General features: G+C 40.9%; 1 protein-coding gene across 11 annotated transcripts in view; it reads left to right on the top strand.

Annotated features, from left to right (window-relative positions):
• The window catches only part of GPSM2 (G protein signaling modulator 2), a 64484-nt gene that overhangs the window by 34007 nt on the left and 8299 nt on the right, over positions 1-22178 (top strand). For 9 of the 11 annotated variants that reach the window (XR_012160345.1, XM_073356806.1, XM_073356810.1 and 6 more), the window contains 12 exons: positions 1899-2120; positions 5048-5183; positions 5556-5698; positions 7018-7141; positions 7442-7557; positions 8759-8914; positions 9899-10007; positions 10778-10907; positions 12068-12138; positions 16257-16433; positions 18005-18161; positions 18319-18536. Coding sequence is in view for 10 of the 11 variants with exons in the window: in XM_073356806.1 (XP_073212907.1) it covers positions 1899-2120; positions 5048-5183; positions 5556-5698; positions 7018-7141; positions 7442-7557; positions 8759-8914; positions 9899-10007; positions 10778-10907; positions 12068-12138; positions 16257-16433; positions 18005-18161; positions 18319-18536 (1759 nt within the window). In the remaining variant the exon portion in view is untranslated. The remainder of the gene's footprint in view (positions 1-1898; positions 2121-5047; positions 5184-5555; positions 5699-7017; positions 7142-7441; positions 7558-8758; positions 8915-9898; positions 10008-10777; positions 10908-12067; positions 12139-16256; positions 16434-18004; positions 18162-18318; positions 18537-22178) is intronic. The other 2 variants (XM_073356812.1, XM_073356813.1) reach the window with 2 other exon arrangements.

The following is a 22178-nucleotide window of genomic DNA, read 5'->3' as shown; positions in this document are numbered from 1 at the left end:
TATGCTCAAATAAATTGGTTAGTCTCTAAGGTGCCACAAATACTCCTTTTCTTTTTTCGGGTATATACTGTTAGTTTCTGAATTTACTGACAAAAACAGTTGTGCATTACTGTAATATTTACTCAGAACATGTTGGTCTACAGGACCTTAGTTTAAAATTTGATTTAAAAATATTTCATTAGTGAGTTGAAGATTATAAAATCACATCTCTAAAACATTCTTGCATAGATTTTTAGATGCACAAACATCTTTAGCCTTAAATGCTTGGCTCTTCAGAAAAATAGTTTTTAAAAGAAATCCTTCAAAAGACCACCCTTATCTAAAATACACATTTTAATTTTAATTACTGTAGTACAAAAAACTTGCTTCCAAAGTCGTCTTGTCCTTTCTGTCCATCCCTTTCTCCAGTTGAAGAGAGCCCTTAAAGGGACAACACCCCTTTCCTTCTAGATAGCTGGACAAAGTGTTTCCCTTTCTTTACTTTTGACTAGCTGATGAACTAGTTTTAAGAGAACCCTCCAACAAAATCGATACCTAGTGAGATATAAAATCCTTTGTTATGCCTAAAATCTTTGGAAACACATTTTTCAAAATTGGTGAAATTTCATAAACATGTCTGTTATGGAGGTCACACAAAGTAAATTAGTGTTCCCTTTTTCTAAAACCAATGAACATTGTTATAAACACATTAAACCTCTGTGACTGATTAATTTAAAATAACATCTTTGTTTCAGTGAGTTAAATATGTAGTAATCTGGAATGATAAGTTTATGAAGGCTTAAGAGTACATTTAAAATCTAAAATCAGTTTAGAAATACTGATTAAGAGAATGTAAAACAGAGAAGAGCTGCATCATGTATTCCATAATATTTAATGTTGTATTCAGCAAGACAGCTGACTCGCCCTTCCTACAAAGTTTTTGCAACTAAATCTCTGACAAACTTCAGGGCATATCAAAAAACTTGTGACTGACATTTTTTATTTCCCAGTTTAGTGCTTTTAATTAGGTACCTTCTGCATATCCAGTCTTCACCATCTGGCATCAATGGAAAACGTGCTTTATTTTCTTTAGAAAGAAATTGCAGAAGTGTGTTTCTTCCAAATGTCATTTTGCTTCATTTTGGTTCAGGGATTTGGCTGGAAGGGGGTGAGCAGGGTGTGGGAGGGAAAAGAGGAAGGAGACAGTGGGGAGAGGGAGGGCCCTGGGTGGAGTGGGACAGGGCCTGGGACGGAGCAGGTGTATGCGAGCCTCCCCAAGCAGCAGCTTCACCCACTGCCCATGACAGCAGGTAAGAGCGGGTCGGCTCCCGCACACCCAGTGTGCACTACAGTCTCCTTAGGCATGGGCCATATTCACAGAGCCAAATGCACCAGCGCCGCGCATTCTGCATGAGAGAGGGTACAGGGGTCTCTGCGGAGAACTGAGTGTCTCCGCTGCCGTGAGGCTGGCTGGGCGTCTCAGTATCCTTTCCTGCCTTGTCCCTCCCCCGCCCTGGGCTGCAAGCCTGGACTGCCATCGGGCATAAGGGCACCAGTTTAATAATACTGCGTAGGGCCCCATAAATCCTAAGGACGGCCCTGATTGGCTGAGACCTAGCCCAATATACAAATTTTTGGTTTTAGATATTGAGAGAGGATTTTTCTCTCTTGACTTTGTGTAGAACATTCTACATTCGTTACCAGCACCAGTTTATATAATGTAATAGTAGTAAACTTAATGCTTGCTTTGTGATAAGGAAACCTTGTTCCAAACAAACGTAGAGAGTTTTTAATGTGTATTTGTAGGTTTCTAGTATTCAGAGAAACTTCCTGTGCATAAATATCTTCAGAATTCAGGCTCTTATGGAAAGAACTATATTTAGACTGAACGTTACCTTTTTCCCCCTCAAATTGTGCAGAATGGAAGCTTCCTGTCTGGAGCTGGCCTTGGAAGGCGAGCGACTGTGTAAAGCAGGAGATTGTCGAGCTGGCGTGTCTTTCTTTGAAGCTGCAGTTCAGGTTGGAACAGAAGATCTAAAAACACTTAGTGCTATTTACAGTCAGCTAGGCAATGCTTATTTCTACCTGCATGAATATGCAAAAGCCCTGGAATACCACCACCATGATTTAACCCTTGCAAGGTAATTTTGTATTCCATTAGGTACATCCTCAATCTCCGTTCTGTTCTTGTGAAGATGAGCAATGGTTTGTTCAGTGAAACATTCATTGTTAATGCTTGTTAGAGACATTGATGTGCTAGTGGTGGGAGATTGGGTGGCGGTTAGTATTCTGGCAAATAATTTGGCTATCACTTTACTGGGGAGATGTAGGGTTGCCAGATTTGTGACGGCTTCCTCTTTAAATCCATCAGTTCTTCACCCTTTCCTGTTTCTAAAGCTAACTCTACCTGACTTTCCAAAAATTAAGCTGCCATTATTGTTTAATAGACACAACTCACTAGTATATTTCTCTTTAAAACTAATAATGTGATGTGATTAAAATATACGAAGTATGTACATTTCATGTGGTGTTTCTACAGGTATCTTTTAATGTTTTAAGCTTTTCATTACATATATTTGATTCTTTTTTCCAAGCCCTTCTAGTTTTCAGACTTCCATGTTTAAATTTTAAGTTTTCAGCAGTATAATCTAAAGAAGCTGTTCCTATACAACAGTGAGAAAAAAATTATACCTTAAGGGCAGGAGGTCTGGATAATTATGTTTGACTGTTGCATTTGAAATTTTTCCTCCCTCATGAAGACAAATGTTCTAATAGACCTTAATTTAGGTTCCGGGGAAGGTGTGAACATAGTGCTATTACACCAAGTTGTGACACCTAACTATTCATTGCCAGCTTTGCATAGTAAAGATATCTAGAATTGACACATTAATTTGTATTGATTTTATCCTTGTCCCCCCAAAGACAAATTACAGCAGACAACAACTGTAGATTCAAGCCAGAGATTTCACATTTCCAGAAGAAAAATAGCTTCTTGCATTGACATTTTTCCCCTCTTTCTTTAGAGTACTATCACAATTATCTTCCAGGGTCCTGGGTTTTTTGGTGTAACATACCAATAAGTAAGCTGTGGCATATGTGACTGGTCCCCTCCAGGGTACCAACAGGAACCGGGTTACCAATGTGCCCTCCTGACCCACAAGCCTGGGCTTCCTTTTACACTGTATTGCTGTGACAAGCTGCAGAATCCTCTCTAGCCTGCTCTTTCACCAGCATACATACACAAAGGGATACATCCAGCTATAATTAAATGCAGGCAGGCTCTCTGACCAGCCCCTGTATGGGAAGGCTCCAGCTAGGGTACCTACCAGCTCCACAGGCAGACACCCCCTCTGGAGTATAAACCCAGAATTATTCCATTTTGTGCTGCACAGGGAACGGTATAGTGTAAGCTCATAAAATGCGCCCTCTCCCACAGTGTGGAGAGGAATATGCAGCAGCCTTTCACCCCAAGTTATGATTCTCACACCCTGGATTAGAGAAAGTAAAAAAAAATTTATTACCTACAGAAGATAAATTTTTTAATTGATTATAAGGGATAGCAAATAGATCAAAGCAGATTATGTAGCAAATAAACAAAATACGCGAACTAAGCTTAATATACTAAATAGATTGGATATGAATAGCAGATTCTCACCCTAAGTGATGATACAAGCAGGCTGCAGATTCTTAAGAGGCAAGCTGCACTTGCTTACAGCTTGGAATCCCCAGGTGTTCCATTCACAGGCTAAAAATCTCTTTAGTCTGGGTCCAGCACTTCTGCAAGTTCAGTCTTTGTTTCGTAGGTGTTTCCAGGAGTCTTCTTGGGTGGGAGTCAGTAAAGAACCTCAATAATGTCACTCCCCTGCATTATATAGCTTTTACATATGGTGGGAATCCTGTGTTTCAAAGCTTGGTTCCCACGCCAGTCAATGGGAAAAATACTAAAATCCCACGATGGAGTCCAGCACCAGGTGACCTGGTCACATGTCCCTATAGAGTCACAACATCCATCCCCCACTGTTTTTGGCAGGTTCACAGGAAGGCTCACCAGGTGGGAGACAAGCTTCTCCTAAATCCTATTGTTTCTTCTGAATGGCTCATTAACCTGAATGGGCCCTTCCCAGCCAGCCGTCTAGACCAGGGGTGGCCAACCTGTGGCTCTGGAGCCACAGGCAGCTCTTCAGAAGTGAATATGCAGCTCCTTGTACAGGCACCAACTCCGGGGCTGCAGCTGCAGGCGCCAACTTTCCACTGTGCCAGGGGATGCTCACTGCTCAACCCCTGGCTCTGCCACAGGCCCTGCCTCCACTTCACCCCTTCCCGTCCCTCCCCTGAGCCTGCTGCATGCCACAAAACAGCTGATTGGGAGGGAAAGGGAGGTACTGATCAGTGGGGCTGCCGGTGGGTGGGAGGCACTGGGAGTGGTGGGGGGGAGCTAATGGGGGGCTGCTGACTTATTACTGTGGCTCTTTGGCAATGTACATTGGTAAACTGTGGCTCCTTCTCAGGCTCAGGTTGGCCACCCTTGATCTAGACTGAGAGCATTTTGCCTAGTGGGCGTTGCCCAGGAATAGCTACCTGTGAAATAGATAAATAGTCAATATTCATAACTTCGGATACAAAAATGATCCATGCATACAAATAGGATAATCATATTCAGCAACCCATAACCTTTCCAGTGATGCCTCACATGCCTTATCTTGCATAAAATACATCATAATATAATGATATAATTATATCCTACTAATATCACTATGAAGAATATGGGGTGCAGTGTCACACCATACACAAAGGTAGTAAATAGCAGTTCTAATAAAATTAAAATAAATGTCCCCCAGTTTCTGCTAAGCTGAATTCTACAATTGAACTGTGTGTGTGCATATAATTTATTTATAAAAGAAAAATAAACATATAACCTTATAAATTGTGAACGAAATGTGCACTTTATACTAGTGTAGATGTTATGAAGAGAAATAACCTTCCATGTAATTCTGTTTACAGTGCATTGAACATATATCTATTGCAAATGTACAGGATTTACTGGATTATTGTATTCTTTTAATTTCAGGACCATTGGAGATCAACTAGGTGAAGCTAAAGCTAGTGGTAATTTGGGAAACACCTTAAAGGTGCTTGGGAATTTTGAAGATGCTATTGTTTGTTGTCAAAGGCACCTAGATATTTCCAGAGAGCTTAATGACAAGGTAAGAATGGTGAACATTCAGTTACTGTCAATCTGGCTGTAATTTTATAGAACAATAATTATAGAAGTACTAGCACATACTGATGAGTCTTTGTATAGTGGTCTTGAGTGGTTTGTCATGTAACCACTTACATTATGAAGATACCTGCACGTTTGAGTGCTCCTACTTAGGATATTACAGGTGGAAGCACCAGAGGCACAGGCACAACTGCTTTGTTGGGATGCTCTGGGGGTGTAACTCTCCAAAATGATCATAGCTCCCCATTAATAGTTGAGAAACTTACTTTCTCTGCCTGATGGTTCTAATAGTTGATACAGCACAGAGCTGCACAGGATTTCAGAATCTTTCCAACATACTGATATTGTGTTCTAGGTTGGAGAAGCAAGAGCACTTTATAATCTTGGAAATGTGTATCACTCCAAAGGGAAAAATGTAGCCTGTGCTGGGACTCATGATCCAGGGGAACTTCCAGATGAAGTAAAGGCTGCATTACAAAAAGCTGCAGGTTATTATGAGTAAGTAATGATTTCAAAAGGCTGTGACTGAAAAGAGAAAAATCACGAGCTCAAGAAGCTTAGGAGCATATAAATAGCTTAAAATATTAAGAAACCTTCAGTGTTGTGAACTAAAGTATAGAGTAGCACCATTTAATGGTACCAGCAACAATATGTTGGCTTTTGGGATAAGATAATAAAACATGAAAGGAGTAAAGGAGTCATACCTGGGGATTTTTTTTAGGGTGGCTTTGGTTTCATTCCTGCTATTTGCTTCTCTGTAATACCACACAACTGTATCTATCTCTACCTATTATAAGTTTCAGAGGGATAGACATGTTAGTCTGTATCAGTAAAAACAACGAGGAGGCCTTGTGGCACCTTAGAGACTAACAGATTTATTTGGGCATAGGCTTTTGTGGGATATAACCCACTTCATTAGATGCATGGAGTGGAAAATACAGTAAGCAGGTATAAATATACAGCACATGAAAAGATGGGAGTTGCCGTACCAAATGGCAGGTCAGTGCTAACGAGGTCAATTCAATTAGGGTGGATGTAGCTCATTCCCAACAGTTGACAAGAAGGAGTGAATATCAACAGGGGGAAAATTACTTTTTGTAGTGCTAACAAGCCCTCTGTTGATACTCACCCCTTCTTGTCAACTGTTGGGAATGGGCTACATCCACCCTAATTGAATTGGCCTCGTTAACACTGTCCCCCCCACTTGGTAAGGCAACTCCCATCTTTTTATGTGCTGTATATTTATACCTGCTTACTGTATTTTCCACTCCATGCATCTAATGAAGTGGGTTATATCCCACAAAAGCTTATGCCTAAATAAATTTGTTAGTCTCTAAGGTGCCACAAGGACTTCTCGTTGTTTTTACCTGTTATAAGTCACTCCAACATCTTGGGGCCCTGCCATCTGCTCAGAAACCAGGGTAAGAGATGAAAAGGTAAGACCTGTGCATCAGCAGATCTGAGTCGGCATTTGGTCTTTCCTTAAGTAACCTTTACCCACTTTGTGCTGGAAACGCCACAACTGTCACAGGAGAATGGATGTACTTTGAGTCTGGCTAGCAGGTTCTGAGCAGATGATCTTCCCCTGTTCCAAGAGTTGAGCCCACCAGCCTGCGGAGGATAAAACAGTCTAGTATCTGCTGGTATCAGACTAGATAATGCTTAGTGCTATGTCAAGGCCACTTAGCCAGTAAAGGGAAAATAATCTTTTCCTTTGTAGTAATGGGAAGACCAATTATTTTATGGCTTGTAGTTTCCTATGAACAACTTATTAGGTCTCTCTTTTTATTTTTTTTTCTTTCTTTCCCCCTCATCAGGGAAAACTTGACAATAGTGACAGAGTTGGGTGATAGAGCAGCCCAGGGACGTGCGTATGGAAATCTGGGGAATACACATTACCTTCTAGGCAACTTCAGGAATGCTGTTATAGCCCATGAACAGGTACAAGACTGTACTTCTATGGAATTTTGTTTATTTTAGCAGAACATTTTTCAGCTGTTGATTGATTGATCCTTTGTATGCATGTATTGTCTCTGTAGGCTTTTAAAATGCTAACTTACCATGCTTCATTGATACTTAATAGTACGGATTCAAGCACTTGTACAATCTTTTCAAGAGTTGTTTGCTTGAAGAACAAACAAATGTTGATATGAAGTGGTAAAGCCCTATAAATGTGTTCTTGCAGATAAATTTTGTGAAGTACAATAACTGAGTACATCAGTAAGATTCTGTGTTTTTCAGCGTCTCCTAATTGCAAAAGAATTTGGTGATAGAGCTGCTGAAAGAAGAGCATACAGCAATCTTGGAAATGCCTACATATTCTTGGGTGAATTTGAAACAGCTTCTGAATACTACAAGTTAGTTAATTTATTTCTTATATATAAACATAGTACCAATCCTTTTTTACATAATCAAAGTAGGCAAGTCTTTACCGCTGTTTAGTAATAATAATGTTTAGCATTTGATATACTGCTTTATAATAATCCTTACAACACAAATTGGGAGAGAATTAATTATGCAGTGCTTAACAGAATTTTTAAATTAATTTTCTAGTCATTTGACTGTTCAGCCTTTCCTAAAGTCTGGATTTTTGTAGTATGTCTTCTCTACCTTTTCTAGTAAGAGGGAATATTTAAAGGGGCACTTCTCCATAGTACAGGTTATTGCTTTCTGTTGACATGCTTTTACTAGCTTTCTCCTGTGTCCTAAGCATGTTGCCTTGATACCCACCAAATTCTAGGATGACGATCCACAGACTTTAAGTACTTGTATTGAGATCTGTAGTGCATTAGGAAATAACTGAAACATGCCAAAGGCAGTCTTGCATAGTGGGCTGTATACTCATGCTTTATTCATGAACATCCCTTTATCTGCTAATCTTCTGCACAGCAAGGCAAATATAGTTGCTGCACAGAGTTCAGGAAAATTAAGCTAAAGTATCTGCATTCGGTAGATTAGGTACATGGGCTACATATGAGTTCAGATTTCAGCTCTGAAGCCCAAGCCTCCTAATGTTTTCAAAACTGAGCAGAACTGACCTGAACATTGCTGACTCAGTTAACTGTTTGACCAATCAAGTCAATGCTTGTTGAGCATTAGGGATTGGCTGCCTTGATAGCTACAGAAGTATCTTAACACTACCTACTCCTATTGATTAAACATTTACTGCTTCTGTTATTTTCTAAAGTTGGCAGCAGACTTTGTAAATTGTACTCTGGATTTTTTTTTATACAGTGAAGAAAATCAGCATAAATAATGCAGTAATGAAGCAGCTGGCTAAAGTTAGAATATGCAGTTTAAGGGTCCAGTCCTCCTCCCATTGAAATCAGTGGGACTTTCCCCCATTTTAAGGTTTGAGATAAATGGGAAGTGGAAAAACTGTAATTATTCTCTTGTGGGATGATTATTAGCAGCTAATTTGCAAAACCAAGGTTGGATTTTACCATTTTACCCAGACAACTGTATTGATTTCAGTGGGGTTGCACAGGTATAGTGACAGATCTGAGAACAGAATTTTTCCTATAGTGATTTTGTGAGGCTAATAATCCACTCTCTTAGGAAAACACTACAACTGGCTCGACAGCTTAAAGACAGAGCTGTGGAAGCACAGGCTTGTTACAGTCTTGGAAATACATACACTTTGCTCCAAGACTATGAAAAAGCAATTGACTATCATCTGAAGCACCTTACAATCGCTCAGGAACTGAATGATAGGTAAGTCCTTTGGAGCCAATATTGTATATTTAACTTAAGGGATAATAGGATACCCTTCGTCTCCTATAGTTGTTCTGTATATGGAACTTGCATTGAAATCAATACGAGTTCCCAGCATGGATTGGCTATAGGATTACACCCTTCAGAGGAAAAAGTGGTAGTCTTAAAGGTATCACATTAGTGAATCCTGAGATGAAAGGTAGACTTTGTGCAGGTGCATTGAGATGAAGAGTAGCCCGTGACTTATGGAATCACTGTTACTGTTAGACTGACTTCCACCTCTGTCGGTCTTTTGGTTGGTTGTTAAGGGAAGACGCAGCAGCTCTCAATCTTTACTTTGAAACTAATGATTGCTATAATTTTGCAGCCTTCTCATACCAATAGATACGCTTTTGTGCCTTCACTGGGGAGGAATGAATTGGAAAGAAAAGGACAAGTCCACTAAAACGATATAGTTTTTAAATGCAGATAATTTTTAAGCCCTGTATTTTAATATTCAGGGCAACTAAAATTGCTTTGTAATTTTTAAATGTTATGCTTATTGATTTGTAGAGAAAGACAAGTGTTAAAGAGAATACAATTCAAGCAAAAAATGCTTATGAACTGGGTTACAAAATGTGGTCCCTATGCACTTTTAAACTCTTGGGTCCTTTGTATCATTATCCGCATTTTGTCATTTGAGTCATAATGTTCACAACACTGAAGGAGGGATTTGTCCGTTCTGTAATGTAAAAAATCAAACATCTCACCTTCACAAAATTCCTAATTTAAATAGTAAATGTTTTAAATGAACACTGAATAGATGGTTTAAATACTTGGTTAAATGTCTTTCAGTAGTGACTATAATGTACTTAATATTTTGGTGTTTGAAATGGGAGTTTCCTATGCTTACTGGGCCCAGCAACAGATTCTGTCCCAGAAGTTACAGCATGAAATTCTGACCACCTGGGATTACAACTGAATATTTGCTTAAATGTATTACAGAATTGGTGAAGGAAGAGCATGCTGGAGTTTAGGAAATGCGTACACAGCATTAGGAAATCATGATCAAGCTATGCACTTTGCAGAAAAGCATTTAGAAATTTCAAGAGAGGTATGACTTGCGCATTCTTATGACTTGGCTGTTGGCTTTTCCTCTTGAAGATCTTTCTCATGTCACACATCCAGACTGCATGACACGCTGTGTTTGGAGGAAGAAAATAAAAAATCTGTGTCAAAGTAGTGTCATCTGGGCAGGGTTAGTTTACAGGGGCCCCAGTAAATCTGTGTGAAGAGGAAAAATAGTTGTGGCTTTGTGCATGTTTGCACCTAATGCATTAGTAAAAAGATTCAGGAACAATCTTTCTATATGGAAATGTCACCACTATGGTGGTGTCAAGGCCATAAACCCAAAGTAATCGTGTAATATTCTTGGAAAGCAAAAGGTACGGCATTCGTAGATTTTTCTTAAATATCAACAAAAATTGGCAAAAATAGCAACATATAAGTTGTCAGTAGACTAATTCTTCACTTTCTATTTTCTGTCACCTTATGAAATGCTGTTTCGCTTTCTCTGGTGCATCAGTCAACTTTGCCTAAATGCACACCAGATTTTAAGATGCTGAACAGAAACTTTAAATCCATAAGCAGTGTGTTCTCATTTTGCAGTTGTGGGTTGAGATGTATATATCCACCTCAGCCCACAATTGCAAAATGAGAACACACGCGCACGCATATGTATACACACACACATGCTTGCCGTGTGTTTGATTTTGATTCATGGGATAGGTGCTCAGAGCATGCGACTGATACCAATAGTTACATTTTTAGAAATTGGAGGAAATAAATAATCAAATAAATATATTCAAATGTACTTGGTTGCAGGTAGGGGATAGAAGTGGAGAATTAACAGCTAGACTTAACCTCTCAGATCTTCAAATGGTGCTTGGTCTAAGCTACAGCACAAACAACTCCGTGATGTCAGAAATCCATGCTGTAGATAATAGTTTGAATGGTAAGTGATTCCTTCCAGCATATTTTTTTAGCTGAAGTTAAGAGGAAAAAATGATTGCTCCTTTATTGTGTACAGAGGCTTTTGAATTTGTGTTTCTCACTCCCCCATCCCCCTTCCTCCTCCCCGCATCCAAGTATCTGCTTGTTCCATTTGGAATATTGGGCCTTTCTGCTTTGATAAAGGGACCTTTGTATGTCTGGAAGATTTGCATCATGGTATCGGACAGCCTGTGTTGCAGGCCTGTCTCTCTCCTCTCCACAAGTTGAATGGTCTAAATCTGAATGTTCCCCAACCACTTCATTTATGGGGAGAAGAGAGGATGATGATGCTATGCAGATCCTCCAAAAATGTCAGCCCTCTAATAAAGAGAGACATTTGAAGACCTGACTTTTTTCCAAATTAGAGGGAAAAAACGCTTAATATAATCCCTTTTTTAAAAAAATTAAAAGCAACATTTATATGCATCTTAATAGAGCTGGAAAGGATGCAAACAGTTTGATTTTTGCTTTATAGTCCATTGTTTTAATTTGTCTTTGTGGCTAATTTTTTTAAATGAGAGCAAATATATAACAGCTTTTTTTTTTTTTTTTTTAATTTGAGATACGACTGATTTTATGCACCAGCTTACAGGTTTTGCCTTGCCTCCTTTCTCCATAGCAGTCTTACTGGCACTGGGGAGCTGACGACAAAAATTGTGGGCTCTTCTGATGTCCCTTTTCCTCTGTCTAAGCTCCTTAATCAAACCTTTCTCTTCCTGCTCCCATCCACGGTTGTGTAGCCTCTTCAAAACTCAGCTGATTTTCTGTGACTTTGTAGTGTAGTGTAGTGTCAATTCTGTTTAGAAAGTGTGTGGTATTTTGATGCCAGAGCATAGCATTCCTGGATCAAAGAATCTTTATTACAAGGAGACAGTCTATATTTGTGTTTTAAGGTAATTAGCCTTCAACTCTGAAGTGCAAAGCCAAGTGTTTTCAGCCTGGGTAATCTACAGATGTTTACTTCATGCTAATATTTTTTATTACATCATTTTGGAACTTAGAATTACCGTGTCTTAAACCTTAGATGGTATATACCACAACATAGCTTTGAAATGTAGAAAATGTATCCTTCCCCTTCATAGGCAACCAACTTATTTAGTCTTATTTCATCTCTTCCCAAAGGTGCAAGATCCAGAGTAGGACGCCGTCACAGTATGGAAAACATGGAACTTATGAAATTAACACCTGAAAAGGTTGGCACTTCCTTTCTTTTCTTTCTGTTCGGAGTAATAGAATTGCAGTAATGTTTCATAGCTTTCAGTGCACCAGTGCTGTGAAATGCCTAACGTGGATCATTCCAAATAAATTCTTCATTTAAATGATAGGAGCATGGGTTTTAGGGCAAGATCATCAGAAATTGTATACAAACCCCTTTAAAAGTGGCTAGTAAAATCTTGATCAATGAAAGGAAGTGTCAGGTACAAATCTAGAGAAGTCAGAGACGTTCAATAACTAGTTGTGGCAAAGAGTATTCATGGTCAAAAGCACAATGGTAGCAAAGTCAGTCCTGTGTAATGGTTTACTGGAGGATGTTTTCTCAGGGTTGTACAATTTATTTTCTGCAGTACACATCAGAAGCATGTAGGGAGTAGGTATTTGCCCTAAGAGCTTCAGTTTACCTGCGTAGTCAAGAAGTGATTCAGAATAAAATGAAAGGGAAGCTGTCCAGAGATTAGTAGAGCAATCATTCCTTGGCTATGAAACAATTCCATATTTTTATTTATGTATCACGTTTTTATAGTGTGTTTTGTTTGAGGCTCTCGGAACACTTTGCAAACAATCAAGCCTTTCATATCCATGTTAAGTAGATATATTTTAGAAATGTAAAAACTGAGGCACTGGAAGGTTCACTGCAAGGTCACACAGGAAGTCTATCAGAGCTGGGAATAGAACAGAGGTCTCCTGACGAGGAGTGATGTACCTTAACCTCAAGGCAAGAGTTATCTAAAATGAACCTGTTTGCCTCACAAACCAAGTTGACAATTTTGTATAAATCCATGTTTCCCAAAGGATTTTAATGGGAGGTTGGAACTTCTACTTCAGTCTCCATCGTGGGATACTATTCATTCCCATCTCCTCCAATAGTACAAACCTGTTCTCTAGTTTTGCAGATAAGAGGGTTAAATCTCTTCCAGGATGGACATGTTGGGCGGCTGATGGTGCTGAAGTTTGTCACTTCTTGCACTCTGAGCCCCTGCTGGGACTGATATGCAAGATCCTAAGTTTGGGCTCCAACCTGCATCTCCCACAATGTACTGCTGAACATTCAGCTAGTTCCAGCTGAAGTTTTTTATCCTGTACAAGTGCGCTGATCACTTAAACCGTTGCTTAGGTGATACCTTTTAAAAATATAGATTCTGTATGTGACAGTATAGCCTGGGGTCCTGTGTAATGAGAGTTTTCCAAGGTGCCTTTATAATAAACCAAAACTAAATATCATAGCATAGCTGTAACAAAGGACTCCTTTCAAAATACTACTCTTACAAACTCAAGAGAAGGAGTTGAGGGATGAGGTTCCAAAGGCATAATGGGGGGAAAGCCCAGCTAAGGAGCCTGCTCTTTGGAGTTTAGATAAGGCCTAAACCAGAGGATCTGAAAGACCTTAAGATATGGCTAGAATATCCAACATGAAGAGACTGTACAAATAAGAAGGGGTTAGTGCCAGCCAATGAATGGCTTTGTCAGAACCAGAAAATTTGTTTAGTCTTTATAAGCTTTTAATGCAGCTGTACATAATTATGTCAAGAGGGCAAAAAATATTGGCACACTAATCTCTGAGTAGGAGTCTGCCTTACAGCATTAACCAGACTTAGGTCCCTGATATCCTTCTGTTTTGGCAGCCACCTTTGCTTTCACAGCCATGCTGCTGCTGTTGTCTGGCATCTATGCAACAAGGAAGAAGTTTGATTTTAAAATTCAACTGCATAGCTTCCCTATGAAAAAGCTCTAAAAGGCTCCTATGTCACAAATATCAAGTGTCTTTTGGAAGCTGCCATTGATTTGTAATTATCACTGAATTTTTGTTTTAGAAAAGCATTTTGAGGGGAATTTGTTAGAGACACAAATGTGTTTTGTATTTTATTCTGTTATGTGAGGATGAAATCAATGAGCACTTAATTCCTTTTTTGTTGTTGCTTTTGTGTGGGACCACTTGGAGCTGCTCCCTTATCCACAATTCCTTTTCCAAGCCCTACTTCTGGGGGCTTTCTGTGTTCCAAGAGGAGGACTCAGTGTAAAACTGGCTGGGTATATGTTGAGTTGTCATTGTTGTTTTGCCAGACCATTGGGCTAGGCTGGGAATTTTTAATGACGAAGTGTGGAAAATGCCAGCAAAGTCTGCCAAATCTTCCTGCACACTTCAAGCACGCAAAGTAACAGCTTTCCTGCCTATTGCTATGTAGGAAATCCTTCCTGTTAGTTTCTAATGCAAATGTAATCAAATGGTATGTTTTGTCAACCAGGTGTCAAATTGTGATTCATATATATTAAGTATAGTGTGTCCTCTTGCTGATCGGCAACTGTGGTGTTCTGGGGAGACAGGATTTCAGGCTGGGGATTCCCAATGTCAAAGGTTGAACCAGACATCTAAATTCATCCCAGTGAAGCCAGTGGAGTTGCATGTGATGAATTCAGCCCATAAGGTTTGATACAGATTATCAAGCGTTCATTTCATAATCATCTACCATGTAGAATTGCTACGCTGTGTAAAAGGACCTTGTTCAAGGTCCTGGCATTGCTGGATATAATTATGATTTATTAGGGTTTTTATGAACATAAGTTTTGGGTGATTTATAACACTGCCAATACTCTAATCTGAAAAACACGTCAATGTCAAACTTGGTGTTAGTGGGACTGGTTTATGTGCACATTGAGGAGGAAGAGAGAAGGTACTGGTCTCCCTTTCAGGAGTCCATCCTTCTGCGGGGAACGAAGAAGAGCGGCCAGTTCTGGCTTGAGGAGCAGGTTCTCTAGGTGCTCGTGGCTCAATAGTACAGAAGACTCCCTGACAGCACATCCAATAAGGTCCTCGCTTGCAGTTCACACAGATTCTAGAAGTAGAGCCCTGCAAATCAGTGGATATCCGCTTTATATCCACAAATATCCACATGCGTGGACCATTTTTGCGGATCGTGACTGGATGCAGATACAAAATTTAATTTCTAAAGGCCTGCGGATATCTGCAGATTATTTTTGTGGATAGTGGATCAGATGCGGATACAAATTTTGTGTCCGCGCAGGGCTCTACGTAGAAGTGTGAAACCAATTTAGATGCCAGACGTGGGAATACCAATCTGTAACCTCAGTTTCGAAATACTAGGGGAGAGGAGAGTTTATATGTAGGTTTTTTTAAAAAACAAGAGACTAGTTTAAGGGGAAATCTGAATTGCTTTACAAAATACAAGAACTTGGAGTCACCAAATTAAATTAACGGGCAGCAGGTTTAAAACAAACAAAAGGAAATATTTCTTCACAAAATGTACAGTCAACCTGTGGAACTCTGCAAGAGGATGTTGTGAAGGCCAAGACTATAATAGGGTTAAAAAAAGAATGAAATAAGTTAATGGAGGATAGGTTCATTAATGGCTATTAGCCAGGATGGGCAGGGATGCAAAACCATGTGCTGAAGTGTCCCCTAGCCTCTGTTTGCCAGAAGCAGGGAATGGGCAACATAAGGTAATCATTAAGTGATCCATCCTTTCTATTCATTCCCTCTGAAGCACCTGTCTGAAGGCAGGATACTGGGCTAGATGGACCATTGGTCTGACCCAGTATGGCCATTCTTATGTTTCTTATGTTAAGGGGTTTGACTTTGAGGAAAAGATAAGTTTACTTAAAAAAATGCTCTAGCATTTTAATTTACAACTTACGTTACAGTTCTAAATTTCACTGACAATATTGAAAGATTTTAATTCTTTTCCAAGCCCTACTGCTGGGGGCTTTCTGTGTTCCCAGGGGAGGACTCAGTGTAAAACTGGTTGGGTATATGTTGAGTGTCTCTCTCTCTCTCTCTCTTACTTTTGCAGGCATCATCTGTATTTTGCAGCACTCTCTGAATGGAATGTTCTTTCTTTGATTCACTGACTTTGAGCTCATTTCTATTGTGCAGTATCACTACTGTATGTTAGAGATAATAGAGGACTTCATAGTCACAAGTCAGGTGATGTGACCTAGCAGTTAAATTTTGTTCATCCATCTACTGAAAAGGAAATATAACCTAGAGATTCTTCACTGATGGGGAGTGAAGCTAATTAGATGATAGGCAGCAGCATATGTAAAGAAGGGTTGTTTCATCTGACTCTTGTTTTCTTAGATTCAGAACTGGAACAGTGACATTCTTGCGAAGCAGAAACCCCTGGTTGCCAAACCTTCAGCAAAGCTGCACTTTGTAAATCGATTAAAAGGCAAAAAGTACAAAAATGGCACATCCTCCAAAGTTCTGCAGGATGCTAGTAATTCTATTGATCATCGACTTCCAAGCTCTCAGAGGGTATGTTAGGAGAACTAAAGCCTAAACAGGTTAAATTGTTTGTTTGGTGAAAATTTCTATAGCACAAATGAGTGCTCATTTCTGGAGTGTGTTAATTTCAGTTCTTATTGTTCACTTGATCAGAAAAAAGTGATTAAAGTACAGTAATTCCTCGCTTAACGTTGTAGTTATGTTCCTGGAAAATGCTACTTTAAGCGAAACGATGTTAAGCAAATCCAGTTTCCCCATAAGAATTAATGTAAATAGGGGGGATTAGGTTCCAGGGAAATTTTTTCACCAGACTTTTTTTTTTTTAATCACACACACACACACACACACACACACACACACACACACACACACACAGTATAAGTTTTAAACAAACATTTTAATACTGTACACAGCGATGATGATTGTGAAGCTTAGTTGAGGTGGTGGTAAAAGGGTGGGATATTTCCCAGGGAATGCCTTACTGCTAAATGGTGAACCAGCACTTGGCTGAGCCCTCAAGGGTTAACACATTGTTGTTAATGTAGCCTCACACTCTACAAGGCAGCATGAATGGAGAGAGGATACGCAGCATGCCAGAGACACGGTGGGTCTCTGTGTGTGAGAGAGAGATGGGGGGGGGTGAGAGAGAGAGAGACGCACATTGCCCCTTTAAGTACGCTGAGCCCACTGTAAGTACACTACCTTTTTAAGTAGATCAGCAAGTTGAGACAGCAGCTGCTGCCAGCAAGCTCCCTCTGTGTATTCCTCCGCCCCCGCTCTGTGGAGATGAGGTATGGGGAGGAGGGAGACAAACACCCTGACATAGCACCCCTCTTCCCCCCTGTCTCCCCCATGCTGCACAGAAAGCAGGAGGCTCCTGGGAGCAGCTCCAAGGCAGAGGGCAGGAGCAACACACGGCAGTGGGGGGAGGGACAGCTGAACTGCCTGGCAATTGACAGCCTGCTGGGCAGCTGCTGCAGAGGGAACTTAGGGGAGCTGATGTGGGGCTGCCAGTCCACCCTGGTTCCAAGCTCCCACCAGCTAGCTCCAACGGGCTGCTCTTTCTGCAAGCAGTGGACAAAGTAGGCTGCTGCCAAACAATGTTATAAGGGAGCATTGCGCAACTTTAAATGAGCATGTTCTCTAATAGATCAGCAACGAAATGACGCTAACCGGGACGATGTTAAGTGAGGAGTTACTGTACAGAACTAGCTTTGTCTAGATTAATATATGTTCAATTTCGTATTAAATTTGAAAGAAGTGAAGTAAAAAAATTAACTTGATCAAGCTCAGAGGAGAGAATCTATTTGTGATAATGAGAACTAGAGCAGCCACTGGAAACACGTCTCTGACTTATACCTGGCAGTTTTAGTTTCCTGGTGACTACTAACTCTGCCATGTAATGCTCACATTTCAATTGTTTTAAAAAATCTTCCACAAGCAGACTTGTTTTGTTGACTTGATCTCCTTCCATTGTAACGTGTTTAAACAATATCCAAGTATCAAACATGAACAGATTCAACTGCCACAGCTTCTGCATTAGTTCAGTAGGAGACAATCATAACCCAAAGTTTCCCTGACTCTCTTGCCTATCTTTTCAGAAAAACAGTCCTGATATGACTGGAGATGAAGGGTTCTTTGACTTGCTGAGCCGGTTTCAAAGCAACAGGATGGATGATCAGCGATGCTGTTTCCAGGAGAAGAGCAGAATGACAGCTGCAGCATCCTCCTCCACCCCATCTAAAACAATGAGAAAATGTACGTGGTTTTTTTTTTTATTGTTTGAAAAGATCTACCCAAATAATGTGCCTCTGGTTTGGGTTGATGTCAGTCTTTTAAACTGTTCTAACACACAAGATTTACTGTTCCAAGAGATTTCCAGACTAACTTGTTTGCTTTCTCCTTCCACCTTTAGCCTTCTCTACTTCCATGGTCTCACCACACACTGATGAATTTTTAGATCTACTTGCAAGCTCACAGAGCCGCCGCCTAGATGATCAACGAGCCAACTTTAGCAATTTACCTGGGCTTCGTCTCAATCAGCACAACAGTCAGTCAGTCCTTGGCCACCTAATGGCTAGCAACAACAGAGAATCAGATGATGACTTCTTTGATATATTAATAAAATGTCAAGTAAGTCAACAAGAACGGTATGTGGAAAAAATTCTGCTCAGTTATATGGGAGGGTCAAAAGAACTGGGTGTTCATGTAATTTGCCCCCACAAGGCCTCATTTACCTCATCTCAAAAATGGGGATAATGCCTATATCTGTAGAGCACTTCGAAATTGATATATGAAAAGCACTCAAAGTGCTGGGTGCTGTAATATGTGCAGAGTTGGAGAGAGAATTCAGTGAGTTTTTTTCATGTTTTTAACTTATGTCACTGCAATATTTACACTCAACATCAGTAAGACTCTTGATACTAGAAATATTAGGCTCTAATTTCAATCTGTGAATGAAACCTTCTAGAATATATTGAAATGATGCGTACGTTGACATTCTTCGACTGCTTGCTCATGTCAGTTCCATGGTAGGTGTGCATGCGCAACATGCCCAGTTGCTGGATGTTTTTTCCTTAATGGTAGCGATAGGGGCTGGCCCATCACCTCCTGGAGCCCGTGATTATGCGCCAGTATCAGGGGCACTGCTAGTCCCCTGCTCTCTGTTCCTTCTTATTGCCCGGGATGGTTGCTGGAATATTTCTTGCCTTGCAGGCTTTCCAGTGGGTTTTGGACTTTGTTGTTCTGTATATAGTTAAAAGTTTCGTTGTTAGCTGTAGTTAGTTAAAGTAGATAGCAGTCCCATATCGGGACATTGTCATAAGGATGGGGCATGCCTGGTCCCCAGGTTTCAGACCGTCTGCTGCCTATGTTAAGTCCATGCCAGTGAACAACCCCTATTCAAGCTGCTTAAAGTGCCTAGGGGAAGCCCACATTAAGGACAGGTGCAAAATCTGCAGGGCTTCAGGACATGCACACAAAAGGACAGGGACATTCGTTTGAAGGCCCTGTTACTGGAAGCAGCACTTAGACTGACCTTGGAGTTGTGCCGCTCTGATTTTGCACTGAGCAATCAGCTGTGGTACGGAGCACTCCCCTGGCACCATTCACAGTCTTCGATGCCAAGGAAGAGGCACAAGAAACTGCGCACCAAAAGAGGGCGCTCCGCAGTGCCAAAGAGGATAGGTGGAGAGTGACTGATGAGGTGATACCTGTGCCGGGCTATTTGTCCTCCCCAGAGCTGCGCTCTGTAGTGGCAACTCCACCCAGGGCAACAAGCCCAGTCCGGGACTCAACGCTGACTCCTGGGAGCACCCTACACCTATGAGTCCCATCAACACTGGAAGCATTGCAGGCAGCAATGGACCTAATGTCCCTCCTGGTGCTGCCCATGCTTTGAGATCCTCTCAACCGGCTTCCTCAGAGTTGTCGAAGGTGGCGCCCACCAGAGAGAGACCCTCCATGGGCCCACCTCAGTGGTCTCTGACATGCCACTGATCTTCTGCTTCACAGCACCAATCCCTACTTTGTGACACACATCCACGGTCCCATGTCACTGGCTCCACAGCACCAGTCTCCAGCTCCCCCATCATAGCTGACAGGTGGAAGTGGTAATGGCTCCACCATAGTCTCCGCAGGAGGAGTTCTCTTTGGAGGCCAGGGATGAATCCATCCTGAGGAGACACCAGCATCAGCCTTACGCATCAGACTTTGGCGCCAGACCTTCTGCAGATGCTTGGCGACTGGGGCAGTGGTTGGTGTAATGGCAATCGGTTCCCTCAGATGCCAGAATCCTACTCCCAGCTGTCACCTTTGGTTGTATCCAAGAGGCAAACCACTGTGCCACCCCAGCTGGTGCTGGACGCAGGCTGCAACCCCAGTCCCAGTGGAGGCAACCCCAGTAGTGGAGGAGGAACTAGTCCCTCCTATGGTAATAGCCCCTTCTTCATCATCCCTAGATGTGGAGGTCACAGGTCCTGCCAACCCACTGCCACCATCTGACTTCAGGGTTCATCAAGAGCTCCTTTAAACAGGTTCCCACGAGCTGGAGGTGGAGGAGCCAAAGGAGCCCATGGACAGCCTGTTCAACATTTTAGCTGCAGCAGCCCCCTCCCCAGTGGCCCTCCCAGTCTATGAAGGGGTGTTGAAGGTGGCTAGGGCGCAGTGGCAGATCCTCCATAAGGACAAAACTTTAATACAGAGAAGCTATGAAGTATTTCTACTACTTAGTTAACATGAGTGATCTGAAACGTCAGGCTGGGTCCAGAACAGAAAGAGGATTAAATGAAATGTAATCATTAGTTCCTTTTCTTAACACTGAAGATCCTGAATTCTACCCTAAATCTGTTGCCGTAGCCACAGAAGTGCCACACTTTGCATCAGACTGATGGCAAATTGTGGAAATAAAGTTAGAGAATATTGTGTAGACTTCTATTCAGTTTTAAAAATAACTGCACACTCCTGTGCAGTCAGTACAGCATTAACAGTGTAGTTTACTGTTAATGTACTGTAACAGTACAGCACATTGCTGTAGTTTAAACCATTGCAATAGGTTAGATGCTTTAAAATAAGTTGGTAAAAATGTGCCTGTATCCAAAGGAAGGAAGACGTATAATAGGTAGCTGCTAGCGTGGTGACTCTTACTGATGATGTGTGTGTGTTTTGTAGAATTGCCTGCTTTCCATTCTGTATAATGTGTACTTTCATGTTGGAAAGGCAGATACATTTTAAGGTGGTGCAGGTGTTTTTCTTATCAGGCCTTTGTGGGGTCTTACACTTAGTCCAGAAAAATGAGTTGGGTTTATCCAGTGTGAGGAAAATATTTACACTCCCTATTGGAGATAATAGGGATTGCACAGGCTGAAGTCCACAGCAGAATTTGGTGCTAGGAAAATTACTACTATTTAGTCCAGCACTACTAGGACACATTTTAAGTGTGTTACTGCCAGAGAGGGAGGGATGTAAAACAGTGTCCTCAGAATCATAAAAGGTTGGAAGGGATGGCAAGGGTCATCTAGATGCAGGATTTGTTGGGTCTAAACCATCCAAGACAGATGGCTATCCAGCCTCCTTTTGAAAACCTACAGTGAAGGAGCTTCTACACCCTCCCTAGGTAGAATGTGAAATCTGTTGTGATGAGAAGATTGCTGTAAGGAATTACTAAAGGGCATGGCAGCAGACCATACAGATATACTTACAGAAACTACTGTGAAGCCAGATAAGCTTTACCTCTTCAGTTTGCTCAATGTTTTACTGTGCTTTTAAGTGAATATAGCAAAACAAGAGAATCTGTAGCCGAAAAAAGCTTAAACTAGAGGGTTCCACCCACCTTTCCATTGCTAGCAGTGGAGTTAGATCAGAGCCAGAATTAACTGGTTCTTCATCTTTTATGTTTATGCAAGTGTGCATAAACTAATCCTATTTAGGGATCCTGCTACAGGTTTGTTCATGGTATTTAATTTAATGTTTTTAAAATAAATGTCTCTTCTTCCATTCCTCTCCTGTTTGATTTTCCATTTTATTCCTGAGTTGCAGAGTTAAACACATACCTGAAGCCTTTTGCAATTGTATCCTATTTTATTAACTACAGGAGTGATGTCAGATACAGAAATCAAATTGGGAATGGAAATTAACTCTTTCTTACATGCCCTCATGTAATGGCACTAATAAGGTTGAGGGAGAGTCTAGTGTCCATATAGATAGAAAATAGGAATACAAAACCAAAATATTGTAAGGTTATTGCTCACCTTTCCTTGTCACCAACATATTCCCCTA

This window comes from Lepidochelys kempii, chromosome 8 (assembly GCF_965140265.1).
Source record: "Lepidochelys kempii isolate rLepKem1 chromosome 8, rLepKem1.hap2, whole genome shotgun sequence".
NCBI lineage: Eukaryota > Metazoa > Chordata > Testudines > Cheloniidae > Lepidochelys > Lepidochelys kempii.
This window is presented reverse-complemented; position numbering and strand designations above follow the sequence as displayed.